At 41.9% G+C, this 27,011-nt stretch overlaps 1 protein-coding gene across 1 annotated transcript in view; it reads left to right on the forward strand.

Moving 5' to 3' along the window:
- The window catches only part of LOC124619313 (leucine-rich PPR motif-containing protein, mitochondrial), a 200,162-nt gene that overhangs the window by 41,048 nt on the left and 132,103 nt on the right, over positions 1 to 27,011 (forward strand). Inside the window, exons 7-8 of the mRNA XM_047145621.1 lie at positions 1,652 to 1,865; positions 11,104 to 11,319. Coding sequence (XP_047001577.1) covers positions 1,652 to 1,865; positions 11,104 to 11,319 — 430 coding nt within the window. The remainder of the gene's footprint in view (positions 1 to 1,651; positions 1,866 to 11,103; positions 11,320 to 27,011) is intronic.

Consider the following 27,011-nt stretch of genomic DNA (forward strand, 5'->3'; position numbering starts at 1 on the left):
ATCAAATAAAAATTTAAGTGTTATGAAGACTTTACAACTGCAGGTGCTACTCCCGCTGTCTGGGGCATTCCAATCAGAGACAGGAGGTGCAGTCAGCATAGGAATATTTCTCTCCTCAATTCAATGGGAATAGCAATGGCCTGTTTCATGAGTTGGAATTTGTATCAATGACAGAGACATACTAGGGTAATCTGTGCAGCTGTGGTAGCTACAGTGCCAGTGTGGCACAATGGTAGGTTCATTGTTGTTTAATGTCTACATAAATGATCTTTTGGATAGGGTGGATAGCAATGTGCGGCTGTGTGCTGATGATGCTGTCGTGTATGGGAAGGTGTTGTCGTTGAGTGACTGTAGGAGGATACAAGATGACTTTGACAGGATTTGTGATTGGTGTAAAGAATGGCAGCTAACTCTAAATATAGATAAATGTTAATTAATGCAGATGAATAGGAAAAAGGATCCCGTAATGTTTGAATACTCCATTAGTAGTGTAGCGCTTGACACAGTCACGTCGATTAAATATTTGGGTGTAAAATTGCAGAGCGATATGAAGTGGGACAAGCATGTAATGGCAGTTGTGGGGAAGGCGGATTGTTGTCTTCGGTTCATTGGTAGAATTTTGGGAAGATGTGGTTCATCTGTAAAGGAGGCCACTAATAAAACACTAATACGACTTATTCTTGAGTACTGCTCGAGCATTTGGGATCCCTATCAGGTCGGATTGAGGGAGGACATAGAAGCAATTCAGAGGCGGGCTGCTAGATTTGTTACTGGAAGGTTTGATCATCACGCGAGTGTTATGGAAATGCTTCAGGAACTCGGGTGGGAGTCTCTGGAGGAAAGTAGGCGTTCTTTTCGTGAATCTCTACTGAGGAAATTTAGAGAACCAGCATTTGAGGCTGACTGCAGTACAATTTTACTGCCACCAACTTATATTTCGCGGAAAGACCACAAAGATAAGATAAGAGAGATTAGGGCTCGTACAGAGGCATATAGGCACTCATTTTTCCCTCGTTCTGTTTGGGAGTGGAACAGGGAGAGATGATGCTAGTTGTGGTACGAGGTACCCTCCGCCACGCACCGTATGGTGGATTGTGGAGTATGGATGTAGATGTAGATGTAGTGTGTCTGCCTAATAAGCAGGAGCTTCAGGTTTGAATCCCAGAGCTGGTACAAATTTTAATTCATTGCTTCGGGCTATGTCATTATCATAGCTAAAGGTGAGCTGTTTCAGGAACATCAGCTGTATATGGTTACTTGATAGTGTTATCTCTTCCTGCAACTCACATCAGAGCTATATTGTAACTTGTAATGCTATCTCTTCTTGTAATTATATCCAGAATAAACAAATTGTTATATCCAGTCTTCAAGACTGCTGTTATTCCTGTGTGCTCCTCCACAACTTGCACATTCGGATACTGTATGGAGTGTTGCATCTAAGCAGTATTTTGAACTTAAGGCCACAACAATGTTTTGTACTTCACACTGAATTTTGTCACACACTCTATATCACATTATTAATTTTATTCAGAAACAAACTGTTTTTTCTGCTAAGTATGTTGTTTTACAACGTTCCAAAATTCATTTTTTATGTGGTTTTTTTAAATAAGAACTGGAGAGTTTGTTAATAACAAAGAATTTGCCATTTCAGCCAGTGGAGAAAATTGTGTCTATATGCAGAGAAATGGAGGAGAGTGGCTTAAACAGCAAGGCACTGGTTCTGGCAGCAGAGATGAGTATACAGTCTTCCAATGTGGAACAGGCCTGCTGTCTGCTCTCTCTTCTCAGGCAGGATGGGTTTCCCATCAGACCTCATTATTTCTGGCCACTTTTGACTTCTTGTGGCAGAAAAGGGGATACAGAAGGTAGGTCCAATAATAATTTTTGAATCTCTTTTGGAATAAGCTATTGTAATGTATTATTTTTGTGAAAGAGAATGAGGTGATGCTGAAATGAGGGAGATGTAAACCACTATGCAATTATATTTGTCATTTATACTCTCCTTAATGCAACAAAGTCCTGTTATCCAGGTTTATGTGGACCCGAGACTGTACGGAAAATGAAAAACTCTGTTAATACAAAATACATGCCTCTATTCAAAAGTACAATTTATCTTATTTAGAAAATATTGTACATGCCACATTTGAAAGCCCACTTCATTACTTACACCAAAAAGTGACAACTTATTTTAAAAAATACATTCAGAACATAATGTGTTTCATATTAACTTGCTTTCAGTTTGCGTAGAGAAACTGTCCAATTTTTTCTGCTGTTCCTTCACTTTTTTCCTGCTTATGTTTTTTGTTTTTCAGAGTCAAAATGTCAGTATTTTCAAACAGATTTTGTCTTGCACCTCTCAGATAAGAATCAATGCATTTCAGTCTGTGTGCATGATAATAGGTTCCTCAGCTGTCTTGACTTGCTCTCTTCCACTGCCTAACATACTTTGTTCACTATATCCATGTCACTCAGTAACTCAAATCTCTGTTCATAGACATTGCTAATTAACCTCTTGCAGATTTTTTCCTTATCTAATGATTTGTGTCATTAGGTCAATATGTTTGCGTTCTGTCATCTTCCTAAAACATGTAAACCATACGAAATTTCAACAAAAACAAGAAATATGATATACACTCATGCTCCTAAATTGAGGATAATGCTGATACTTGGCGAAACAACATTCTGGTGGGCAGTTTGCAGGCATAAATCACCTTGGGGTATGACCATGCGGTGCATTTGACCTGCAGTAGTTGCACAGTGGCGCTGGCAGCAGTCCACATACGCAGAGGTGTGCTGGTGCATGTCAGAGTACGGTGCAGCGAGTAAGTGTGCAGACGTTCGCAGACATGCTAATGGTGACTGTGTTGAAAATGGCTCAAGGAACACATATTGATGACGTTATGAGGGGTAGAATACTAGGGTGACTGAAGGCTGGTCAAAAACAGCAGATTGTAGCACGGGCCCTCCGTGTGCCACAAGGTGTTATCTCGCGATTATGGTAACGATTCCAGCAGACAGGAAACTTGTCCAGGCACTACAATACGGGACGTCCACAGTGTACTATCTCACCATCAGTGCCCACAGACGGCCATGGAGTATTGCAGGTAACCTTGCTTGGGACCTTACCACAGCCACTGGAACAGTTGTCTCCAGACATACAGTCTACAGACAACTGAACAGAGATCTGCAAGGTGCATTCTACTGACCCCTGGTCATAGGAGAGCCCGTAAAGCCTGGTTTCAAGAACACAGTACATGGTCATTGGAGCAATGGTCCCAGGTTATGTTCACGGATGAGTCCAGGTATAGTCTGAACAGTGATCCTCGCCGGGTTTTCATCTGGCGTGAACCAGGAACCATATACCAACCCCTTAATGTCCTTAAAAGGGACCTGTATGGAAGTCATGGTTTGATGGTCTGGGGTGGGATTATGATTGGTGCACGTACATCCCTGCATGTCTTTGACAGAGGAACTGTAACAGGTAAGATGTATCGGGACATCATTTGCACCAGTATGTCCGCCTTTTCGGGGGTGCAGTGTGTCCCACCTTCATCCTGATGGATGATAATGCACTGCCCCACCGAGCTGCCATTGTGGAGGAGTACCTTGAAACAGAAGATATCAGGTGAATGGAGTGGCTTGCCTGTTCTCCATCTGGGATGCTCTCGGTTGACGTATTGCTGCACGTCTTCAAACCCCTACGACACTTCAGATTCTCAGACAGGCACTGGTGCAAGAATGGGAGGCTATAACCCAGCAGCTGCTTGACCACCTGGCCCAGAGTATGCCAACCTGTTGTGCAGCATGTGTATATGTGCATGGTGATCATATCCCATATTGATGTTGGGGTACATACGCAGGAAACAGTGGCGTTTTGTAGCACATCTGTTTCGGGATGGTTTTCGCAACTTATCACCAATACCGTGGACTTAAAGATCTGTGTCATGTGTGTTCCCTGTGTGCCTATGCTATTAGCACCAGTTTTGTGTAGTGCCACATTGTGCGGCACCACATTCTGCAATTATCCGTAATTTATGAGCATGAGTGTAGTCTAATACACATTGTCAGTGATTCATTTTAGAAGCTACATTGTTATTGAGACCTGTTTAGTGGCTAAAAAAAAAATACAGCCAACAATGCATTCCTGCTGACAACATTTAACAGTATGATCGTATTTCATACCAGTACATACCAAGAACTTGGGGAGAACAATCCTAGAAGGGGCTGGGTGGTGATGGGGGGAGGGAGGGGGAAACCATCATATTCTTTTAGTGTTGTGTTAGATATGTTGGAAATTATCAGAAGCTCCTAGGGAAAGGGCTAGACAAATATATAGACATGAAATTGCCATGAGCATGTTATAATGTTTGGAGTTCCTGCATTTACTTGAAGAGAAATGGGAAACAATGGAAAATTGTTTCAAGGATGTCAGACTGTGGTATTGTTACCTGCATCATCTTCTGGCAGTAAAAGATTAGCCACTTGCACAATAGTGTGTTCTGAATGAAAATATTTTTTGTAATTAAAAAAGAATGCTTCCGGCTTCATTTTACATTTTTTTCAAAAATCACTGTACTATGCGCAGACAACCCACAAACGAGGTAATACACACCCAGGTGATTGAGAACTTTCTGCATTTTCAAATAACTCTCACTGCAGATTGATTTATGTAATAGCAGCAGCATTATATATTGAGGAATCTATTACAGGCTTACTGCAAAAAACTGTTGAGTGCAAATGTGGTCATTTTTTGATTATTTATGTATTCTGTATCAGAAAATGAATATTTTCATGTGGAGAAAACCAGTTAAGCGCAGTTCTCACTCTCAGAAGTTAAACAAATGTGCTAGAAATCTTTTAAGTGCATAGTTGAATATTCTATACAATAAAAATCATTTTGGTGCACTTAAATGATTTTTCCTGCACTTTGTCGATAGGCTTGTTGAAATTATGTGAACAACAGTAATTCTTCAAGTGCACTTAATGGATTTCAATGCAAAAAATATACACAATGTGTTGTAACCTTATACAGTACGCAAGTGAAATTAAAGAGCATGTGCCTCCATGGCCAGCCTAAAGAGGCCACTGCACATTGGCACAGATGGTGCAGCAAGTGCTTCACCGTGTACCAAACAACCTTATATAGTCCGGCACTGGGACACTCAGCAGGCTAATGTTTATGTGACAGATGTATGCTCAATGTTAGACTGTGCATTAATGTTCTACTTGATTATGTGTGTCATACTAAGTACTACTTCATTCAGTGTCTTAGTACATTCCTGCATGTGGAAACGGAATAAAAGTTTGTTGGTTTGGAATTCTGATATTGTGTTTGTGCAGCATTACAATATCACTCGGCGTATTTCACGTCTCGGTTCGCTATGGCCGATATGTCAGTGGAAGAAATTCTTCAATCTCTTGTTGAAAACAGCAGTGAGCTCACACCAACCAGCAGCAGGCTCTCTTCGTGGCTTAAACTATATGGCTGCATCTTTGACACGGCAGAGTTCACTGCAGTTGATACAACCCCCACTGTTTCTTCCGCATGATGATTCTGTGGAAGATTGCATATGAAATACATGTTTGGCAATATTTCCAAGCTTTTGGAGTCGCCAACCCCAATGTGTGTAAGACTTTGTTTCTGTCATGCATTTCTCCTCATGTTTATCACCTGCTCATGTTGAGTTCTACCATTGTCAAAAGCAGGTTCATCAATCTTACAGAATGGAACTTCATGGGCTCAGACATCATTGTCAGTTTGTTATTGAGGCTAAGTGGGACTCTTAGGCTGATTAAGTGGTTTGTGATACAATAATACACCTCTCTCACACTAGGCTCGTCCCTGTTCTATAAACAGTTGGTTGAATATCTTTGGAAACCAGCAGTGATACACATAATCTGTCAATAGGTCTTCTTCTTCTTCTTTTCTTTTTCTTCTTCCTTTCATCCTAAGCTAAAGCCTGTTGCCTTCAGTACCTGTCAATTTACCCTGAAATTGTCACTCCATCTTTTCTTTGGACAGCAAGTATTTCTTTTACCACATTGTAATTTATTTCTTACAGTTTTCACAATCTTCCACTCATCCATCCTGTCTACGTGTTCATTCCATTAATGTTTTTTCTTATGAACCCACTCATTAGTAGAGTCAACTTTATATCCTTTTCTAATGTTTTCACTTCTGTCTATATCTTACAATGTCTTCCATGTAATCCCTCAAAGAATTTTCATTTCCGTTATTTCCGCATGTCTTTTTGTTTTTGATGTTTCCATTCTTGTCTCAGTTGTGTACGTTATAACTGGTCTCACTGTTGTTTTGTATATTCTTGTCGTTACATATTTTCCTGTATGCTTGTTTTTCCAAATAGTATAAATTATATACACTGCCACTTTATTTACTTTTGATACTTGTTCTCTTACTTTTTTCAACATTCTCAGTGCTTTACAGTTCAGTACCAGGATATTTAAATACTTGCTGAATAATTTTTCCACCAGTTTTCAGTTTGCATCTAATTGGTTCCACAGATGTGGTCATACATGTTTTCTTAAGTGTATGTGACTAAATTTATGTTTTCGGCTGCAACATTAAATATATGTAAAAATGTGTGCAGATTATTTTCAATGTTTGCTGGTGGAACTGCATCGTCAGCATAACAAATGATTTTTATTTCTTCATCCCCCTTACTATAACCACTACCAGCCAATACCTTCTTTATCTCCTCACCCATGACTATATTAAAATGAAGCAGGCTCAAAGAGTCACCTCGTCTAATACTGCTATTAACGACTCCCTCCCTCCCTCCCTCCCTCCCTCCCTGTCCATCCCACACCTCCCTGCCTCTCTCCCTTCTCTACCTCTTATATGCTCTACCCTCCGAGCTCCTTTCATTTTGTGTAGCTGCTGGAATCATCTGTTGAATGCCCTGCCTCACAATATCTCTGGTACCCCTTCCTTGTCAAGTGCATCTATCCCTACCCTGTCCCCACCTTCATCTGCCAGGCAAAAGCTGTCGATAGTCGGCAATCAGTGTTGTCGCGCGCGCGTGTGTGTGTGTGTGTGTGTGTGTGTGTGTGTGTGTGTGTGTGTGTGTGTGTGTGTGCGCGTGCGTGCGTGCGTGCGTGCGTTTGCGTGCACATGCATGCATTTATGTGTGTGTCACTTATATATTATATTAGTTAGCTGTTGGTGAGTGGTTGCCTTTCCTTTATTTTATGTTACATTCTGTCCAGGAATTTCCTGTGAGAAGTAAGGTCAGGATGGGTAGTCAGTCACCTTTCTCACCTTTTTTTTAATGTTGTCATCTTTTGTCATGTTTATAAATTGTTGTCACTTTTTCAATCATTTTGGCTGTTTAAGGTAGAAAGTAAATTATTTACTTTTGTTTTTGAATTCCTCTATTCATGTTCTTCAATTAACTTCCTGGAATGACCCAATATTGAAAGTAGATCTAACCTGAGAGGCTTTTGAAATTTGTGGTAGATTGTTCCTTGTTGAATTTTTGAGTGGTTTTTATATTTTGTGCAACTGTTATTAGTGTCATTTAGTCCCCTTTACTACTGCTTCAATTTTTGTCCCAGAATCTACTTTTGCTGTTGTAACAAAACTGCTCATGTGAGACTCTGTTCACTTTTGAAAATAAACTTTTTGATATGGGAAAATGCAAATTCTGTAGTTACTGGCTTGAGAAGACAGAGAGTTTGAAAAGTAGTCTCTGCAAGGGAGGAAAATAGTTCAGTTAACCACTCACTTCCAGCAAAATGTAAGTGTAACTTTTAGATCTTTCAGATCAGACTCTTCCTTCAAGTTTGGTATGTGTGCCAACAATATGGGTGTTAAGTACCGAGGATAGTTCCTCCTCCACTGGATTGGTATGGACAGTAAAATCAGTGGCTTCCAATTACTCTTTGGATATGTCAACTGTATTTGTAACATTTTTTTAATGTTCCATGGTAGTATTTTTAAACATTTTTTTCAGTCTCATCTAAAAAAGTGGGGTATGCAGTAAATGATAGACTGACACTATTTTTTCCGGAAAATATGTTAGAAGAAGCATGTTCACCATTTTACACAATAAGTTTTGATGGAAAAGACTACCTATGTTAAAGATTAAAGAGAATTATAATTTACAAATTTGATCAGAGAACAAGCATTGCATAACAGCGCGTCACCTATGAACTTTCTTTATTGGCAAAGTAGACAGTGAAATATTACATCAGAAATCATGCGAAGCACTTTCTGAAGCCATCTTACTGCTGAATAAATGCCTTAGGCTGGGATTAGATGACCAAATGTCAATAAAAAAGCTTTTAGGCTTCTAGGTAGTGATGTCCAGGAGATCCGTGGCAGACAACTTACAGCATTCATGTAATGTACGATGCCCATGGAAAGGCTTTGGAGTGTTTAGGTGAAGAAGCATCTGAATTTACCTTATTTTGAGGTTTGGCCTTTTTGCTGGGAAGAATATGAAGGAATTCAGTCAAAGTTTGACATTCCACATCACAAGTTTTTGAGGCATGCAACCATGAGTTGACTTAATTTAAGACCATTAGCCAACATGATTTTGGAACAGTAGGATGGTATTCAATATTATCTTCTTAAGCACATACTTCTAAAAAAGAATTGTGCTAGTGTTTAGTTCAAATCCTACAATGATATTCTAAAAAATCAATGAAAGCAGAACTTTATTTCATCTGAAAAGCCATTCACTAAGTTCACACACCATTTTAAAAACTGAATCACAAGTTGCATAGAGAAATAGAAAATGCTTCAGACCGTTTTGGCTTGTGTTTTGAAGGTTTCTGCTTTGAAAAAAATTGAGTAGTTCTGAAGTTCTTCATAGTGAACTCTTTTATATTGGCAATCTGCTTGCTTTTGAACAAGCAGTTGTTAGTGGAAAAGGCGGCAAAATCAGGACAAGGCTTGCCTGAGGGTGCACAAATCGTGAAAGTAGAAGAAAGAGTGAAAGAAAGGGTGATGGAAATCATTCAAAAAAAAAAAACCAAAAAAAAGAAGTTGAGAAAAGAAAATCTATCATCATTACTTCATATTTTACGAAGATTCCTAAGAAACAGTAATCCAGAAATGTTTTATCTTTTTCCTTTGTTGAAACATAGAATATCATTAGTTGTAAAAATGTGATGTAGAATTTTTTTGTGAATTAAGATTTCTGTTATGAATATCAAAAAAACCAATGGTGAATTACCAGTGTACTTCTATATATTAATAAATCCGTATGAAGAAAAAACTGGCATTATCCCAGCCAGGATCATAATAGAGAAATTGATCATGGTCTTAACCAGTCCTTTTGGCAGGGGGTTATGAAAAATGAAAACAATTCATTTGTGTCATATGTTTATTGAAATAATTTGTCACCTTTAAATCACTTTTTAAAATATTATGTCACCTTTTAATCACATTTTTCAAATATTTTGCCTCCTTTTTCAAGTGCCACAATGGTTCCTCACCCTCTAAGATGGATAAGATTGCCCAAATACTATGTCAGTACTTGGCAAAACGTAATAGAAATAAGAAAAAGAAAACATTTTCTTAATGTTTCACCACTGGTATTTATTTACTCACAAACTGGTTTCTGGTTTTTCCTTATCACCAGACAGTGACATAAAAAGTCAAAAAAGAAAAGAAAAACAGTTTGAATAAATAAATCATAATTGCAGAACATAAATATAATGCCTCCTGTTTTGATATTAAGATATTTAAGGTTTATAATTAATAATTTTTTTGTAATTTTTGTCATAATGAGTTCATTGATGTAATATCCTTTGACATAATGACTTTTGGTGTACCCGTTCACATTCTTTTTTTACTATGTATGTAGAATTTCAGATGTTGTCCCATGCTGAGATCATTCCACAGCAAGCGTATTGCATTGTCAGAAGGAGTACATGGTCCAGGTTTCCTGTAGAGACAGTTCCACTGCGATACACACAACATTTGCATCCCATTGGGAGTGAAATGGTGTGGCAACTAGAAACAAACCCAAAAGTTGAAGTACACAGGAATATGATTATTGTCGGCAAACTTCTAAATTGCACATAGATTCACCTTGAAATTCTGGCGGTTTGTGGACCAAATGCAATGTTACATCCAGCTGTAGTAAAAGGGTGCCAACAATTTGACCAAGGTCTCGTGGACATGGCAGGATTTCAATCGTTTGGAAATTGAATAATTGGTAGAACGTTTACAAAGACTTGGGACTATGTTGAAAAATGATGTCATGAATGTATGTCACTTTGAGGTGGTACAGCATTCAATGATAGATACTTCACCTGCAATAATAATAATGTACATTTTGAAGTCCGCTCATATAAAACTAGCAAGTTTTTCATTCAGACCTTTAAAGCAATCCCGTGAAGCTTGAGGTGAAATGTAAAGTGTGTTTTGCAGAAATGGCCACCATATCAAAGAAAAGAAACGTTTTGAGTGTTGTTGTTAATCTGCTGTAGCTGTTATTCCCAGCACATATGTTTGAAGTAATATGACATTTATCAGCATTTTACTGGATAAATAATGGTTATAAATCAGTTTTTTGTTGTACAGTTATTTTACCTTCAGACTTTTATAGGTTTGTACAAGTTTTCTATTTTCTCATGATTACTAGAGTGAAATGTTTTATGTCTTGAATTTACAGTCATTCTGTTAACATTTTATATGGTACCTCGGAGGGTACCTCAGCTTCATGTAATTTTAAGAGTATTACTGGCTTATTAACATAATGTGGATGAGCCTTAAGTAACTGGCAAATTTTCATTTTACATTCACATTTATTTATATGATTCATTGACATTTATATCTGAATGCTTTTGTTTTTATGTTTTTAAACTATTCTGGACTTTTCCCAATGACTTGTCAGAAGTAAGTATCACTAAAAGCTGAACAATATTAGTAGATATTGCTTAGCTGCATACCAGTAATGGTGAAGTAATTAATGCTAATATACGGTCTATATTAAAGATCTTTTTCAGTTAATTTTGTGCACACATCACAATCTTACCTTCTTTACCAATATCTATCTATTGTTGAGAGAAATGATGATAATTTTGCAAGTAAATTGTATTTATTTGTAAAGGACCCTTATGTATTAACAGGCATCCAAGATATTCTGAGACGCATGAATGTGCAGTTTGGCTTGACTGTTGGCGGTGAAACACTTCGAGACTATGTAATTCCATACCTGAAAGATCAGAAGCCAGAGCAAATAGTGAGTCAATTAAGTGCAGCTGGTGTAACAGCAGCAGCTGCAGCATGTTCTGTTGTTTGCAGCCTACTGCAGGCAAATAAGCTGTCAGATGCAGCAGATCTAGGTAAGTCTACAGATTTGCTGTGAATTGTTCAACTTACATTCTGTTTTTAGATGATAAACTTTGATTGTGAGAATGACAAATTGATTACCAGTTAGTCATGGAAAGGTGTGATATTGGTTCGCCATTATGCCCGATACAGCCTGGGCAGCAATAGCTGTACAATTTAGTACGCTATTCCTTCATATGGTTTCAGTTAACCTACTGTAATGAATGTGCCTTGCAGGATGGTAATAGCCTTACCGCTTTTCTGCTTACCTTCACTATTAGTTGCATACATTCTTTTGTGTATTATAGAGGAAAAAATGCATAAAGACACAAAGCAAATGATAACATGACCATTACAGTTATTATCCAGTAAACCAAACTGAAGGCCTGGCTAGGGTGGCAGCAACATTGTGTTTATGTTAGAGAAACAGGTAGGGGAGGCAGTGACAGCATACACTTGGGTATCTTTGCAAGTGTAGCACTGCCACATACAACACATCTGTATGTCAGAGTCTTGCAAAGCACAACAGTGAAATGTGGTCTGGTGCTTTTGTTTGACAGTACTCCTTGGATGCTATCACTTCGTCGCATTTATTCAGTGAGTAATATGTGTGCATCCACATTTCATTTGAATAAACCACCTGATCTCTGAAAATCTTTGCCGCATGTTGTCATAAAAATTTAATGTATTTTTCTTTTGTGAAACACTATTGTCTCATTTGTACATCATAACTTGCTTATTTTTTCCACATTTTAGACATAAACCTCATAGAGTGGAGAATTTTCTCACAGATACAGGATACAGATTAAGATGGGGAACGAACAGGTTGAATGATGATGTATCTTAAGTTGCCAGCTATCTCATAGTAAAGCCAATTGCTTATGTGGGCCTTTGTGTAGGAGCTTCTTCCTTGATAAACAGATGAGGGTAATTTACCTGCCATCCTTTTAAAAACAGTTTCCACTTTAAGAATGAACCAGTAGTGTTTAGCATCAGACTGGTACACCATAGATCGAAGGTTCAGTGCTAGTCATATAATAATTTAGCCTTTTTTTGGGAGTTGAAATGCATTTGTGTACATGTCCAAAATTAAGCATGAAGACTACTGAATTTAAGGTAGAGACTGGTTTATGGCTGCAAAATTTTTGTATGAAAAACCAGTTTTGCTGAATGTTAATGATGTAAGTTCCTCTTTAAATTTATAGAAAATTGAAAGCTGCTTATGTAACGTATCCTTCTTACAACGTCCATGGTGTGAGAACAGTTCATCTTATCAATTTTTTTCTGACAAAAATCACTCTGAAATTTTAAAATTTTGTACATTGTTGCAGCAACATCCATAGAATGAAATCTCCTTGTTGAAATAGTAAACACCCCCCTGTGGGTCAGGGATTAGAATAGGCCTGAGGTATTCTTGCCTGTCGTAAGAGGCAACTAAAAGGAGTGTAACATGTTTCAGCCTTTATGTGATGGTCTTCTGTAGGGTTTGACCTCCATTTTCCAAAATTTCCCTGAAGTGCGAGCCAATTGGGGAAGGGCGCCTTACATGTTGCATCATGTCCATCGTGCATTGAGATCCTTAGACCACTTCCTCGTCATCGCAATCCCGCTCATTCTCCATCTCTTGGGTGAGGACACCTTCCTGGGTGCGTTTTACACCGTGCACTATGCAGTGTCACTTTCTGCGTTGATTATGACAGTGGACTTCTTTGCACCTGATATGCAGCACAGTAGCCAGTCCATTGTGGTGGGGCCGCCATGTACCCTGTTGGTTGTAGCCCCCTGATCACACAGGGATCACTCTGCTGATGCCTGCACCGTTAACTCCCCACGTATGCCAGCGGGTAGATGCCCATCCCCCTGGGGCATCGGGGCTCCTGGCAATGGCCATCCTGCCAGGTAGCCTTTGCTGCGGCTGGGTGGCACCCGTGGGGAGTACCACTGATCGGAGTGGATGGCATCAGGGTGGATGACACGTGATGAAGCGTAGTCCATTATCTCTTGCTGGTGATGAAATACCAACAGTCTCTAAGTGTTCATCATCATCATCTTGGACAGTTTCCAGCCACTGGCTGGGTCTGTCGGGAACACAAGCCTCTCCATCATGTTCTGTCTTTCCACCATTCCCCCTCTTCCACCTTCGTCCAGTTCTCTCCTCTTCTCGTCACACATTCCTTCACTCCCTTCACCCATCTATCTCTTGGTCTTCCCCTGGGCCTTTTCCCCTCCAGTTGCAGATCAAACATCCTCTTTGGAATTCTTCCCTCATCCATTCTCTTCATGTGTCCATACCACTGCAGTCTTGATTTTTCTATCCTGTCCTGTACTAGTTCCTCCTTTAGTCTTTCCCTCACATACACATTTCGCAATCTGTCTCGTCTTGTTACACTCAACCTGCTCCTCTGGAACTTCATTTCACTAGCTTGTATTCTACTTTTGTCGCTTTTGTGCATTACCCATGTCTCACTTCCGTATGCCAATATGGGGACAAAGTAGGTTCGGTATATAATTCCCTTGGATTTCTGTGGCACCTCCTTGCTCCAAATAAGCCCCCTAATGCATTTGAAGAACTGCCCTGCTTTTCTGCACCTTTCATTTATTTCCATTGCGTTTCCCCCCTTACTTTCAATCATGCTTCCCAGGTACTTGAAGTTCTCTACCACTTGTAGTTTTTCCCCTCCACAAGTTATATCCACATTTGGCCTATTCTTCTTCCTTGTTGTGACAATTATTTCACTTTTCTTTGCAGAGAAATGCATTCCATATTGTGCTGCCGTTGCCTCCCATACATCTAACTGCTCTTGCACCTCCTTCTCGCAATTTCCCCATAACATCAGGTCATCGGCAAAAAGCACTGCTTTCATTTTATGATCTCCAATTGCATCTGATACTTGCTGTAGGATTTCATCCATAACAATAATAAACAATAAAGGCGAAAGTGCACTTCCCTGTCGCAGCCCATTTTCCAGCTTGAACCCTGCAGTACGTTCCCTCCCCACTTTCACACAACTCTCACTTCCCTCATACATTTTTCTGACTTTTCGTGTTATCTCTTCATCTATCCCTTTTGCGTTCAGCACATCCCAGAGCTTGTCCCTATAGATACTGTCATACGCCTTCTCAATATCTAAAAAGGCCATGATTAAGTCCTTCCCGTACTCATAGCGCCTTTCCTGCAGTTGCCTTACCGCAAATATGAGGTCCGTTGTTGATCTTCCCGGTCTGAAACCATACTGCTCCTCTTGCAGTCTACTTTCAATACTGCTTCTTATTCTCTTCTTCAGGATCTTTTCATAGATTTTTCCACAGTGGCATAGCAGGGCGATTCCTCTGTAGTTCTCACATCTCCTTTTATCCCCTTTCTTGAAGATCGGGACTATAATTCCTTTCTTCCAATCCTCAGGAATTCTGCTCTCCTTCCACACCACCCTCAGCACTCTGTATAGCCACTGGGTTCCTACTTCTCCTGCTGCTCGTATCATATCCACTGTTACTTTGTCCCAACCTGGTGCCTTGCCCCCTTTCATCCTCTTTATGGCTTCTTCCACTTCATTCCAAGTTAGGTCATCAATTTCCCCACTATTATAATCGTCTGCTGCCTTAGGTCCTCCATCGCTGTTAGTTACCCGCTTGACGGCATTCAACAGATCTTCAAAGTACTCCTTCCAAATCTCTTTGAGCTCATGCATTTCCTCCACAACTCTTCCATTATTATCCATGATCCTCAGGCACTCGCTTCTGTCGTTCCTCTTATTTCTTACCATGGTGTAAAGTACTTTTTTGTTCCCTTCAGTGTCCTCTTCTAACATTCTTGTCCATTTTTCCATCCACTTCTTCTTCTCCGCCCTTACTATGGCCTGTGCCGCTTTCTTGCTTCCCTTATATTTTATCCTAGCTTCCTCTGTTCGGGTCTGGAACCATTCTCTGAAGGCTTTGTTCTTTCGAAGTACTGCCTCTTTACATATGTTGTTCCACCATGGGGTTTCCTTACTTCTCCTCTTTGCGCTAGTTCTTACGCACACAGTTTCAGCTGCCTCAACTAGAGCCCTCTTAAAATCTCCCCATTCTTCTTCCACTGTTCTTCCTTTGGCAGCTTCTTCCTGATCAGTGTCTGGTACTGGGTCCTCCGTTCATCCTCTTTCAGCATCCACGTCTTCAACCTTTTCTCCTGTATGTCTGTTGCCTTCCTATCTTTTTTCTCTCTCAGGGTGGCTACCAACAGCCGACGGTCACTGTCTAAGGCCTCAGATGGAATGACCTTAACATCTGTGAGGCTGCTCATCATCTGCCTATCCACTAGTACATAGTCTACTACTGAAGTTTGGGACCAGTCTCCACTGTACCAAGTTATTTAGTGGCTACTTCTCTTCTTGTACCAGGAATTTGCGATCGCCAGCCCATTCCTCTTGCAGAATTCCAGCAACAATTTTCCTTCTCTATTTCGGTTCCCCCAGCCCTCTGGTCCCATTATCTCCTCGAATCCTTTCCTGTCTGTGCCCACATGTGCATTGAGGTCCCCTATTATAATCTGATTACCTCCATTTAGCTGCTTTTGCATGTCATCTTCAAATTTCTCCTTCTCCTGTTTTGTACACCCCACCTGTGGGGCATATGCTTGGATGATTTCAATGCTTTTTCCTTTCACTCGTACTCTGGCTTTTATCATTCGATCATTGATACCTTCCACCTCCTCCTGCAGACCCTCTCTGACCACTATTGCCACTCCATTTCTTCCCCTCTCATTCCCTATCCAGTACAGTTTACATCCTTTACTTAGTGGTTTTTCACCAACTCCTCTCCACCTAGTCTCGGCAAGTCCCAAGATGTCCAATTTCCTCCTTTCCATCATTTCTACAATTTCTTCTAACTTCCCAGTTAGAGTCCTTACGTTTAAGGTGCCCAGTCGTAAACCATCTCGTAATCCTTTTCCATTGCTTGGTCGGTTTCCTGTAAATCCGTTCCGTGATCCGAGGCATGTTCCCTTTTTGAAAGCAGTTGATTTATCCACTACTGGCTTGCTAGGCCTATCGCAGCTTCACCAGAGCCCTGTTAGCCGTCACGTTTCAGGGTTCCCATAGGGCCTTCCCAGCTACCGTAGCGGTCCTGGGGCACACGAAGTCCCCGCTGTACATAGCCCGTATAGGCAGTCCCCTACTTTGTGCCGTTGCCCATCTCCCACGACTTGGACGAGGGGTTGGACTTATGTTCATAAGCTCAATTCAACGCACAGAAGTACAAACTCAAAATCGTTCCCCTCCCTGGCCACACCATGGGAGGAACATCAGGCTAAGGATGGCAGCGGATCTCATTCGCCCCGGTACCTTGTATGTTCAAGAGCTGATGGGGAAACTTTCATGACGATGAAGCCTCAGTTTTTTGTTGAACATTTAGAGGACAATTTTGGGAAGGTGGAGGGATTGTCCAAAATGAGATCTGGGTCAGTCTTGACCAAAACAACATCCTCTGCCCAGTCACGAATGTTACTCGCTTTTGACAAGCTCGGGGATGTTGCTGTAACCATCATGCCCCATAAGAGCTTAAATATGGTATCATGCTTCACAGGGACCTTCTTTTGCAGCCTGACGATGAGCTGCGCGCCAATTTAGAGCGGTGAGGTGTACATTTTGTCTGGCATGTCCACCGGGGTCTGAGGGATAATCAGGTTGCCACTGGTGCCTTCAACTTGGCCTTTGAGGGTGATACTTTGTCCAAGAAGGTCAAGGTGATGCTTTACCGCTGCCATGTAAAGCCCTACGTCCCCCCCCCCCCCCTCCCCGATGTTAACATCCCAATACTCCATGTGCCCCGCCTTCCATCTGTGCCAACTGCAGAGAGCACCATTTGCCTTGCTTGCCAGACTGCAGGATTCTCCAGAAAGAAAGGAAAATCATAGAGTACAAGACCCTGGACCAACTGACCTACACTGAGGATACGAGAAAATTTGAACACCTGCATCCTGTACGTATGACATCGTCTTATGCCGCCGCTACAACAGTTCTGGCACCATCAGCTCCGCAAACCCCAGTCACCTCTCAGAGCCAGAAGACTACACGTGCCCCCTTGATGGTGGGGGTCATTTCCCTCCTCCCTCCCTGTTACTCCCGCACCACCTACTTCAGGAGCAACCCCCCCCCCCCCCCCCCCCAAAACATCAGGGACGTCTGTCCCCACTTCTAAGCTGGAGAAGCATATGTCTTCTTTGGCTTCTCTCACTAGGAAGGGGTCCCTTGGGTCACTCCCTTCCCAGGTTTCTGCTTGTGGGAAAGATGACACCCGCCAAGCAGCTAGTCATAGGGCTTCATGCTCATCCTCAGTCTCGGGTACTGAGCCAGTGATGTCCTCCCAGCCAGGGAAACCCAGGGAGCAGTGAGAGAAATCCAGACAGAAGACCCCTAAGACCAAGGAAATTGCAGTGGCATCCAAACCACCGCGACCAACAAGCTGTGTGTCTGAGGATGGGGTGGAGATTTTGGCATACGCTGAGGACGTAGATGTCGCCAGACCCTCAGGGACAATGTATACAGACTGCTCAGGCAATAAATCAGTGGCAGCAGGTGACTCTGAGCTGTAAACTGCCTCATTGAATGTTCCGTGTCTTCCCAGTCTCACAAAGTCATTCTCCAGTCTAACAGCAACTGTTAAGCCTTCCACCTACTAACCGCATTGCCCTCCAGGTAACCTGGTTCCCGGTAATGTGGACCCCTGCCCTCCGCAGCCATAAGGGATATTACAGGAACTGTAGGGACTATAATCGAGTGTCGGGTGGAGTTTGCATTTATGTCCTAAACTCAGTCTGTAGTGACACTGTGCCCCCTTAAACGCCTCTTGAAGCTTTGACTGTCAGAAAAAGGATGACACAGGAAATAACTGTCTGCAATGTGTACCGTATTTACTCGAATCTAAGCCGCACTCGAACCTAAGCCGCACCAGAAAAATGAGACTCAAAATCAAGGAGAAAAAAATTTCCCGAATCTAAGCCGCACCTGAAATTTGAGACTCGAAATTCAAGGGGAGAGAAAAGTTTTAGGCCGTGTCTCCAAATCGAAACAAAGTTGGTCCATTGTAATATGAGACACAATTTAGGTCGAATGAATGCCGATACAGCTACAGTAGTTTGGTTTGAGTCGTAACCTTAGCAGTTAAGCTTTAGTAGGTAGCCATTGCTATGCGTTAGGCGCTCCGTCCGTATTTATACGGGTACCCTTCTTTGATCTGATAAGTGCCGTTTTCTTTGTTATAGGTGTTTACGTCACTCTAAGCTGAAAATGCATTACTGTACTGTGTCATGCATTGTTTGTCGCATTCAGATAGTGCGTGTTTACGGCCTGTCGCCGCTCGCGGCATGGCTTGCTTTTGTGCGCAGTGCGCACTGCGCACTAACGCCGCTTACAATTAAAAAAAAAAAGAGAGGAATCGTCTCATTAGCGAAACAATGGCAAGAGATTGCTATTTGTTGTTACTTACACTGCTGCTTTCTTTGATAATGATCAACAAGAACCAAATAATCCATGCAATGTACATTGTCTCTGGATGAATAAACTACTACTACTACTGCTACTGCGCATGATAGAAGATGTTCTGAACGAGAGTTAGCGAAAATTTTTCTCCGTTTGAAAATCTTTGCAGGCGCCTCTTTAGTACATTACATTCTGCATAGAAATTAGAGTGATCTTAGATTTAAAAATCTAGTCAATTGCTGTGCTTCATTTCTGACTGTATCACTATTAGGCTTAAGAATAATACGAATATAAACATGACATGATATGTATATTCTTCCGCGTTTGCTGTTGTCTGACTCTAGTTTCGTAGTTTATTAGGCAGACAGGATTTAAATGAGATAGCAGCAAACACGAAACAATACATGGCTAAATGTTTATATTCGTATTATTCTTATGGTGAAGAGAATACTGCATGTGATTCACAATTCATAGAAGTTCCTATTAGCAACCATCTTTTCTCACAGGTAGGAAAAAATTCAGAATGTAGAGTTGGCCATATTGACAAACATCCCAAACAGTCTTGCCAATCGGATTTTCGTAGTACATTGAAATGCTGCTACATTCGAAGATGAACAATACGGAATTTGTATTTACTTCGTTGGATAATGTATGAAAATGCAGTGGTTGAAACTCGGGGCGGAGAAAAAAGCTCGTCTTCCACCTTTTTTTGTAATTTATTTACTGACGCAGAGGATTTGGTGCCAGTATTTATCTTTGTGCCTAAAAAGCATGCCTGTGTAGCGCTACACATATTCGACGGCAGAAGTAAGTTGTGGCCGCAAGCACCAACGTTTTTCAGAACTTCCGCTTTCTTTGCACTCGATTCTAAGCCGCAGGCGGTTTTTTGGATTACAAAAACGGAAAAAAAGTGCGGCTTGGATTCGAGTAAATACGGTATCTTCCTCCAGGTGGTGCAGTACCCCTGAATGTATTAGCTGCACCGATTGATCAACTCCCTTCACCTTTCCTACTTTTGGGAGATTTTAACGCCCATAAGCCCTTGTGGGGTGGCACCATGCTTACTGGCCGAGGCAGAGATGTAGAAACTTTACTGTCTCACTTCGACCTCTGCCTCTTAAATACTGGGGCCACCACAAATTTCAGTGTGGCTCATGGTAGTTACTAGGCCATTGATTTATCAATTTGCAGCCCAGGACTTCTCCCATTTATCCACTGGACAGCACATGACGACCTGTGTGGTAGTGACCATTTCCCCATCTTCCTGTCACCGACCCGGCGTCAGACCCACTGACACGTGCCCCGATGGGTTTTAAACAAGGCGGACTGGGAAACTTTCACCTCTGCTGTCGTCGTTGAATCTCCCCCACACTGTAACAACAATGTCATGGTTGAGCAGGTGACAACAACAATTGTTTCTGCAGCAGAAAAAGCGATCCCTCGCTCTTTAGGGTGCCCCTGGTGTAAGGCAGTCCCTTGGTGGTCACTGGAAGTTGCTGAAGCAGTTACGGAGCATCAGTGAGCTCTACAGCAGCATAAGCAGCACCCTTCCTTGGAGCACCTCGTAGCCTTTAAACGGCTGCATGCCCGCGTTCATCAACTTATCAAACGACGGAAACAGGAGTGTTGGGAGAGATACGTCTCGACCATTGGGTGCCACAGGTCACTTTCCCAAGTCTGGGGAAAGATCAAACGTCTTTTCGAGTGTTATCATAAATGGTGTGTTATCTACCGACGCAAACGCGATTGCCAAGTACTTTGCTCGAGCCTCTGTGTCAGAGAATTACCCCCCAGCCTTTCGCACACTCAAATGGCGGCTGAAAGGGAAAGTCCTCTCATTCCCTTCACGCCACAGTGAATCCTATAACGCGCCATTTACAGAGTGGGAGCTCCTCAGTGCCTTGCCCCGACAGAGCTCCTGGGCCTGATCAGATCCACAGCCAGATGATTAAACATCTCTCATCTGACTGCAAATGACATATCCTCGTCATCTTCAACTGGATCTGGTGCGATGGCGTCTTTCCATAGCAATGGTGGGGGAGCACCAGCGTTCCGGTGCTCAAACCCGGTAAAAACCATATCCAGGAGAATGGAGTACCGCAGGGCTCTGTATTGAGTCTCTATTTTTAGTGGCCATTAACGGTCTAGCAGCAGCTGTCGGGCCCTTCATCTAACCTTCTCTGTATGCAGATGGCTTCTGCATTTTGTACTGCTGCTCCAGTGCTGGTGTTGCTGAGCGACGCCTAGAGGGAACCATCCACAAGGTACAGTCATGGGCTCTAGCCCACGGCTTCCAGTTTTGAGCCGCAAATTCGTGTGTCATGCACTTCTGTCTACATCGTACCGTTCATCCGGACCCGGAACTTTACCTTTGTGACGATCCACTCACTGTAGTGGAGACATATCAATTCTTATGACTGGTTTTCAACGCTTGTTTGACGTGGCTTCCTCATCTTCGTCAGCTTAAGCGGAAGTGCTGGCAGCACCTCAATGCCCTCCATTGCCTGAGAAACACCAGTTGGGGTGCAGATTGCTCTACACTGCTGCAGCTCTACAGAGGCTTTGTCCAATCCCGAATTGACTATGGGAGTGTGGTTTAGGGTTTTGGCAGCGTCCTCAGCATTTTATTTACTCGACCCAGTGCGCCGCGGCAGGGTTCGACTAGCGACAGGAGTGTTCAGAATGAGTCCGGTGTCCAGCATACTGGTGGAGGCTGGGATCACTCCATTGCAGAGCAGACGTGCACAACTGCTCACTAGTTATGCTGCACACATTCGTAGCTCTCCTGAGCATCCAAATTATCGTCTCCTTTTCATGCCCACAGTGGTCCATCTCCCGCATCGGCGGCCCAGGTCAGGGCTAAAGATTGCGGTTCGCGTGCTGTCCCTTCTCTCTGAACTGGAGTCCTTCCCTTTACCACCTCTACTTGCGGTCAGTTCACGTACGCCTCCATGGTGTATGCCTCGGCCACAGCTTCATCTGGACCTTTCACATTGCCCTAAGGACTCCATTAACCCCGCCGCTCTCCGCTGTCACTTCCTCTCGATTCTTGACGTGTTCTGGGGCTCTGACATGGTTTACACTGACGGCTCGATGGCTGATGGTCACGTAGGCTTTACTTATGTTCATAGACATACTGAACTGCACTCCTTGCCAGATGGCTGTAGTGTTTTGTACTGACTCATTGAGCAGCCTACAAAGTATCGACCAGTGCTACCCTTGCCATCCTCTGTTAGGGTCCATCCAGGAGTCCATCTATGCCCTGGAATGGTCCCATCGTTCAGTGGTGTTTGTGTGGATCCCAGGACACGTCGGAATCCCAGGTAATGAACTTGCCAACAGGCTGGCCAAACAGGCGACACGGAAACCGCTTGTAGAGATGGTCATCTCCGAAGCTGACCTGTGTTCTGTCTTATGCCGCAGGGTTTTCAGGCTTTGGGAGACGGAATGGCAGAACAGTATGCACAACAAGCTGCGTGTCATTAAGGAATGTGTGAGAGTCTTCCATGCGGTCTTCTCGCAGGGAATAAGTTGTCCTCTGCCGGCTGCGCATTGGCCATACACAGCTAACGTATGGTTACCTACTCCGTCATGAGGACCCACCTCTGTGTTGCTGTGGCGCCCAAATGAAAGTACTCCACCTCTTGCTGGACTGACCACTTTTAGCTACTCTTCGGCGGACTTTTAACTTTCCCAGCTCCCTACCTTCGGTGTAGGGCGACGATGCTACAGCAGCAGCTTAAATTTTACATTTTATCCATGAGAGTGGGTTTTATACTTCTATGTGGGTTTTAGCTCATGTCCTTTGTCTCTCTGTGTCCTCCACCCTAGTGCTTTTAGGGTGGAAGTTTTAATGTGTTGCAGAGTGGCTGGCTTTTACATTTTATTTTCGTGGTCGGCCAGCCACTGTAATCTGCTTTCTTGTTTTACTCTCTTCTGTTTCTAGCATCTCTCTGTTGTTTTCTTGTCCTGTTTTGTTTCTTTTAGGTTTCATTGCCTTTCCTTCGTTCTTGTGGTTTTTCCTTTCTTTCCGTTTTGTGTTATATGTCTCATCTGTTTTATTCTCACACTTGTGCCATTGTTTTATTAGGAACAGGGGACCGATGACCTCTTAGTTTGTTCCCTTCCACCTTCTTTTAAACAAACCAACCAACCAACCAAATAGTAAACAGCCAATCAGTTGCAAATTGCAAGTGATAGGCTGTTTACTATTTCTACAAAAAGATATCAGTCTAAAAATTGCAAGGTGTGTTCAACTAGTAGTGCAATACATTTTTTTCTGAAAGCAGGTTGGTTTTTACATGATTTGAATACACACTATTATTTCCCACTCTTTTGACTACAAAACCCTATTTTTCAACATAATCTCTGTTCAGTATGATGGCCTTACACCACCTTATTGGAAGGGTCTGTATGCCTGCAAGGTACCACTCTGCTGGTCGATGTTGGAACCAACGTCGTGCTGCATCAGTAACCACACCACGGTCCAAATAATGCTTCCTGTGGATTGCACCCTTCTGTGGGCCAGACAGATGGAAGTCGGAAGGTTTGAGATCTGGGTTGTAGGGTGGATGAGGATAAACAGTCCAGTGAAGTTTAGTGAGCACTTGAGTGCACCAACTTACACGAGACCTTGTGTTGTCAGGGAGAAGGGGACGTTTGTTTGCATTTTTGTGGTGACTGACCACTGAAGTCGCTTCAATCTCCTGAGGTTAGCACAGTACAGTTCAGAGTTGATCATCACACTATGAGGGGGGCCATCAAACAGAATAACACCTTCGGAATCCCAGGAGACTGTCGCCATGACTTAACCAGCTGAGGGTGTGGCTCTGAACTTTTTCTTCAGATAGGTGCTGTGGCTTGAAGTGATGAACACGTTTCATCACCTGTCATGATTGTTGACAAAAAATTGTTACAGTCAGCATCATAACATGCAAGTAATTCCACAAGGATGGTCCTTTGTTGTTCTTTATCATCTTCTGTTTAGCAGTGTTGCAACCCAGTAGGCATACTCATTTAAGTACCCTCCTTGGAGGTTATCTGCACTACCAACAGAGACATCCAGTTGAGCACTGAGGTGTTTGATTGTGATGTGCTGATCACCTCAAATGAGACGGTCCCTATGTTCCAACATTGCAGGAGTCAGAGCTGTGTGCAGCCAGCCGGCATGCAGAAGATCGGACAGTTTTGCGTAACACTGTTGTGATTATGATAGACGTCTCGCCCAATGACTCGCCAAGTATATGTTGACTGTCAGATCTTCATAGACATTTTGCAAGGGCCTGTGAATATCTGTGCTGCTGTGGTTTTTCACCAAAAGAAAGTGTGACAGCTCTCTGTTTGGAATGCACCTCCATTACAGCCGCCATTTTGAAGGCTATGTAAGTGCCACCCTGGATCAGAACTTCCTCAGACTATAGGGGTGGAGGTGGGAATATTCCACAATGCCCCACACTAGATTCTGCAATTTTCAATCGAATTGGCTGAGAAAAAGAATGTGTTGCATTACCTACGGAACACTCCTCTTGTCAATGGTAACATAATAAATAAGTTTTTACGCAACTACTAAATATTAAATATGAAATCAGTTGTATTTTATCACTTCATCATCTATTTTGTAACAAAAAAACCAAAATAGCGAAGGATTTTTCAGTTGTTATCAGCTGCAAAAGTAGTATAAGAATAAAGAAAAAGAGAGAAGAAAAATGAAATTCATTTTATAGTAGTGAAATTTCATCCTCAACTTCACTGGTTCCGACCTATACATTTATTCTTCCTGTGGAAACTCTATGTTTCTTTCCATGTTATATGTTGTATTACCATTTAGGATCTTCCATTGATAAGTGCCATGAATTAAATTTAACACTATTTGTTTATATAACTCCATTCACAATCTCACAAACTTTTAAAAATACGGTCCTTGTAATTGATGTGAGACTCACTCCAAACTAATGTTTATGGCATCTTTGTGTGTCATTGTTAATGTCAGTGATAAACTTTAACTTGTTCTTGCAGACACTATTTGAGAGTAGAATATTATGTATTAGTAATGTCTACAATATCTTTGTTTTAAGTAAATGGTAAAATATGTGAAATTATATCATGTGAATTGCCTGTGAGGATACTGTATACTTACAGTAGGAGTAAAGCCATGTCCCGTTCATATTACTTTGTGAGCTTACACAATATGCTATTGTGCTGTTTCCCAAATTGCGGGTATTTCAATGGATCTTCAGCAAGTTAATCTTTTCGATACCTTCATTAGGGTAACACCAATAACTGCCCCACCCCATGCATGAAACATTGTCTCTCCTGAACTATGTGATAAAATTTTGCAGGTACAGTCACAGAGTGTGTGTGTGTGTGTGTGTGTGTGTGTGTGTGTGTTTAGGAAAATGACTTTGGTGAGGTGAATACAGGGTTATAAATACAAAATCAAATAGGAGTAACGCTGGAGTAGGTTTAATAATGAACAAAAAATAGGAACACAGATAAACTGCTATGAATAGCATAGAGAACGCATAATTGTAACTGAGATAGACACGAAGCCCACACCCACCACAGTAATACAAGTTTATATGCCAACTAGCTCCACAGGTGAGGAGGAGATTGAGGAAATGTATGATGAGATAAAAGAAATTATTCAGATAGTTAAGGGAGATGAAAATTTAATAGTCATGGGAGACTGGAATTTGATAGTAGGAAAAGACAAGTTTGTATATGCAGAAGAGACCTGAAGACATGGGAAGATTTCAGATTGATTATATAATAGTAAGACAGAGATTTAGGAACCAGGTTTTTAATTGTAAAACATTTTCAGGGGAGGGTGTGGACTCTGAACACAATTTATTGGTTATAACCAGCAGATCAAAACTGAAGAAACTGCAAAAAGGCAGAATTTTAAGGATATAGGATAGGACATGGATTACTGAAAGAACCAGAGGTTGTAGAGAGTTTCAGAGTGAGCTTTAGGGATTGATTGACAAGAACCGGGGAAAGGAATACCGTAAAAGAAGAATGGGTAGCTTAGAGAAATGAAATAGTGAAGGCAGCAGGGGATAAGTAGGTAAAAAGATGAGGGCTAGTAGAAATTGAAACACCCCCGTTTAAATTCCTAATTGGGTTTTGTGTGATGATTTACCGAAGCCACCAAACAATTAATTATTATAATTATATGACCGTGTGCTTAATGGATGAAGGCTATTGGTTTTCCTGCTGTGGTTTCGGGGGTATTTCAACTGAATGCGGCTGTTCTGAGATGGAATAGTTATTGACTGAAAGTTTGTCTATTATTAAAGACAATAAAGGTTGCGATGTACAAACTGATACGTATTTTCTACAAACACACAAATTCTGAGGCAGTTGCTACCTTCGCCTTACACGTCTAATTACGGTTATATCTTTTATTGATTGTGGCTTTTAAGTACTTCTTCACAAGCAACAATGATGGTTAACATTCACAACAATCCTCACTGCAATCCACGGTTGTTGCTGGCTGACACGGTTGAAGCGAAACACGTAATTCGGCACTTGTCACTTTTGGCTTCATATCACTCACGAATCGGTGCCGATGAGGGTCAACCCCACGATGATTAGGGGGCGCGCTCATTTGTCATACTTTGGTAAATTTACCGTTCACTACTCACTCAGCCACCATTCTTGCCCGTCTCTCCAGTACTACTGCTCATTTGACACTCGTCTCACTGCCTCCTGCAGTGCTCAACAGTTGACTCCTGTGTGCTATCGACCTGGGTGTCGGATACTAATATCTATGTTTGTGGGATCACAGATCCCTTACAAAATCCTTGGGTAAACAAGAGATATTGAATTTAATCGATGAAAGGAGAAAATATAAAAATGCAATAAATGAAGCAGGTGCAAGGAAATACAAACGTCTAAAGAATCAGATTGACAGGAAGTGCAAAATGGCTAATCAGGTATGGCTAGAGGACAAATGTAAGGATGTAGAAGTATGTACCACAAGGGGTTAAGATAGATACTGGCTACACAAAAAGTAAAGAGACCTTTGGAGAAAAGCGAACCACCTGTACAAATATCAAGAGCTCAGATGGCAAACCGGTCCTAAGCGGAGAAGGGAAAGCAGAAAGGTGGAAGGAGTATATAAACGGTCTGTACAAGGGAGATGTACTCAAGGGGAGTATTATGAAAATGGAATAGGGCATAGATGAAGATGAGAAGGGAGATGTGATACTAAGTGAAGAATTTGACAAATTGCTGAAAGACTTAAT

The sequence above is a fragment of the Schistocerca americana genome, chromosome 6, assembly GCF_021461395.2.
Source record: "Schistocerca americana isolate TAMUIC-IGC-003095 chromosome 6, iqSchAmer2.1, whole genome shotgun sequence".
Lineage (NCBI taxonomy): Eukaryota > Metazoa > Arthropoda > Insecta > Orthoptera > Acrididae > Schistocerca > Schistocerca americana.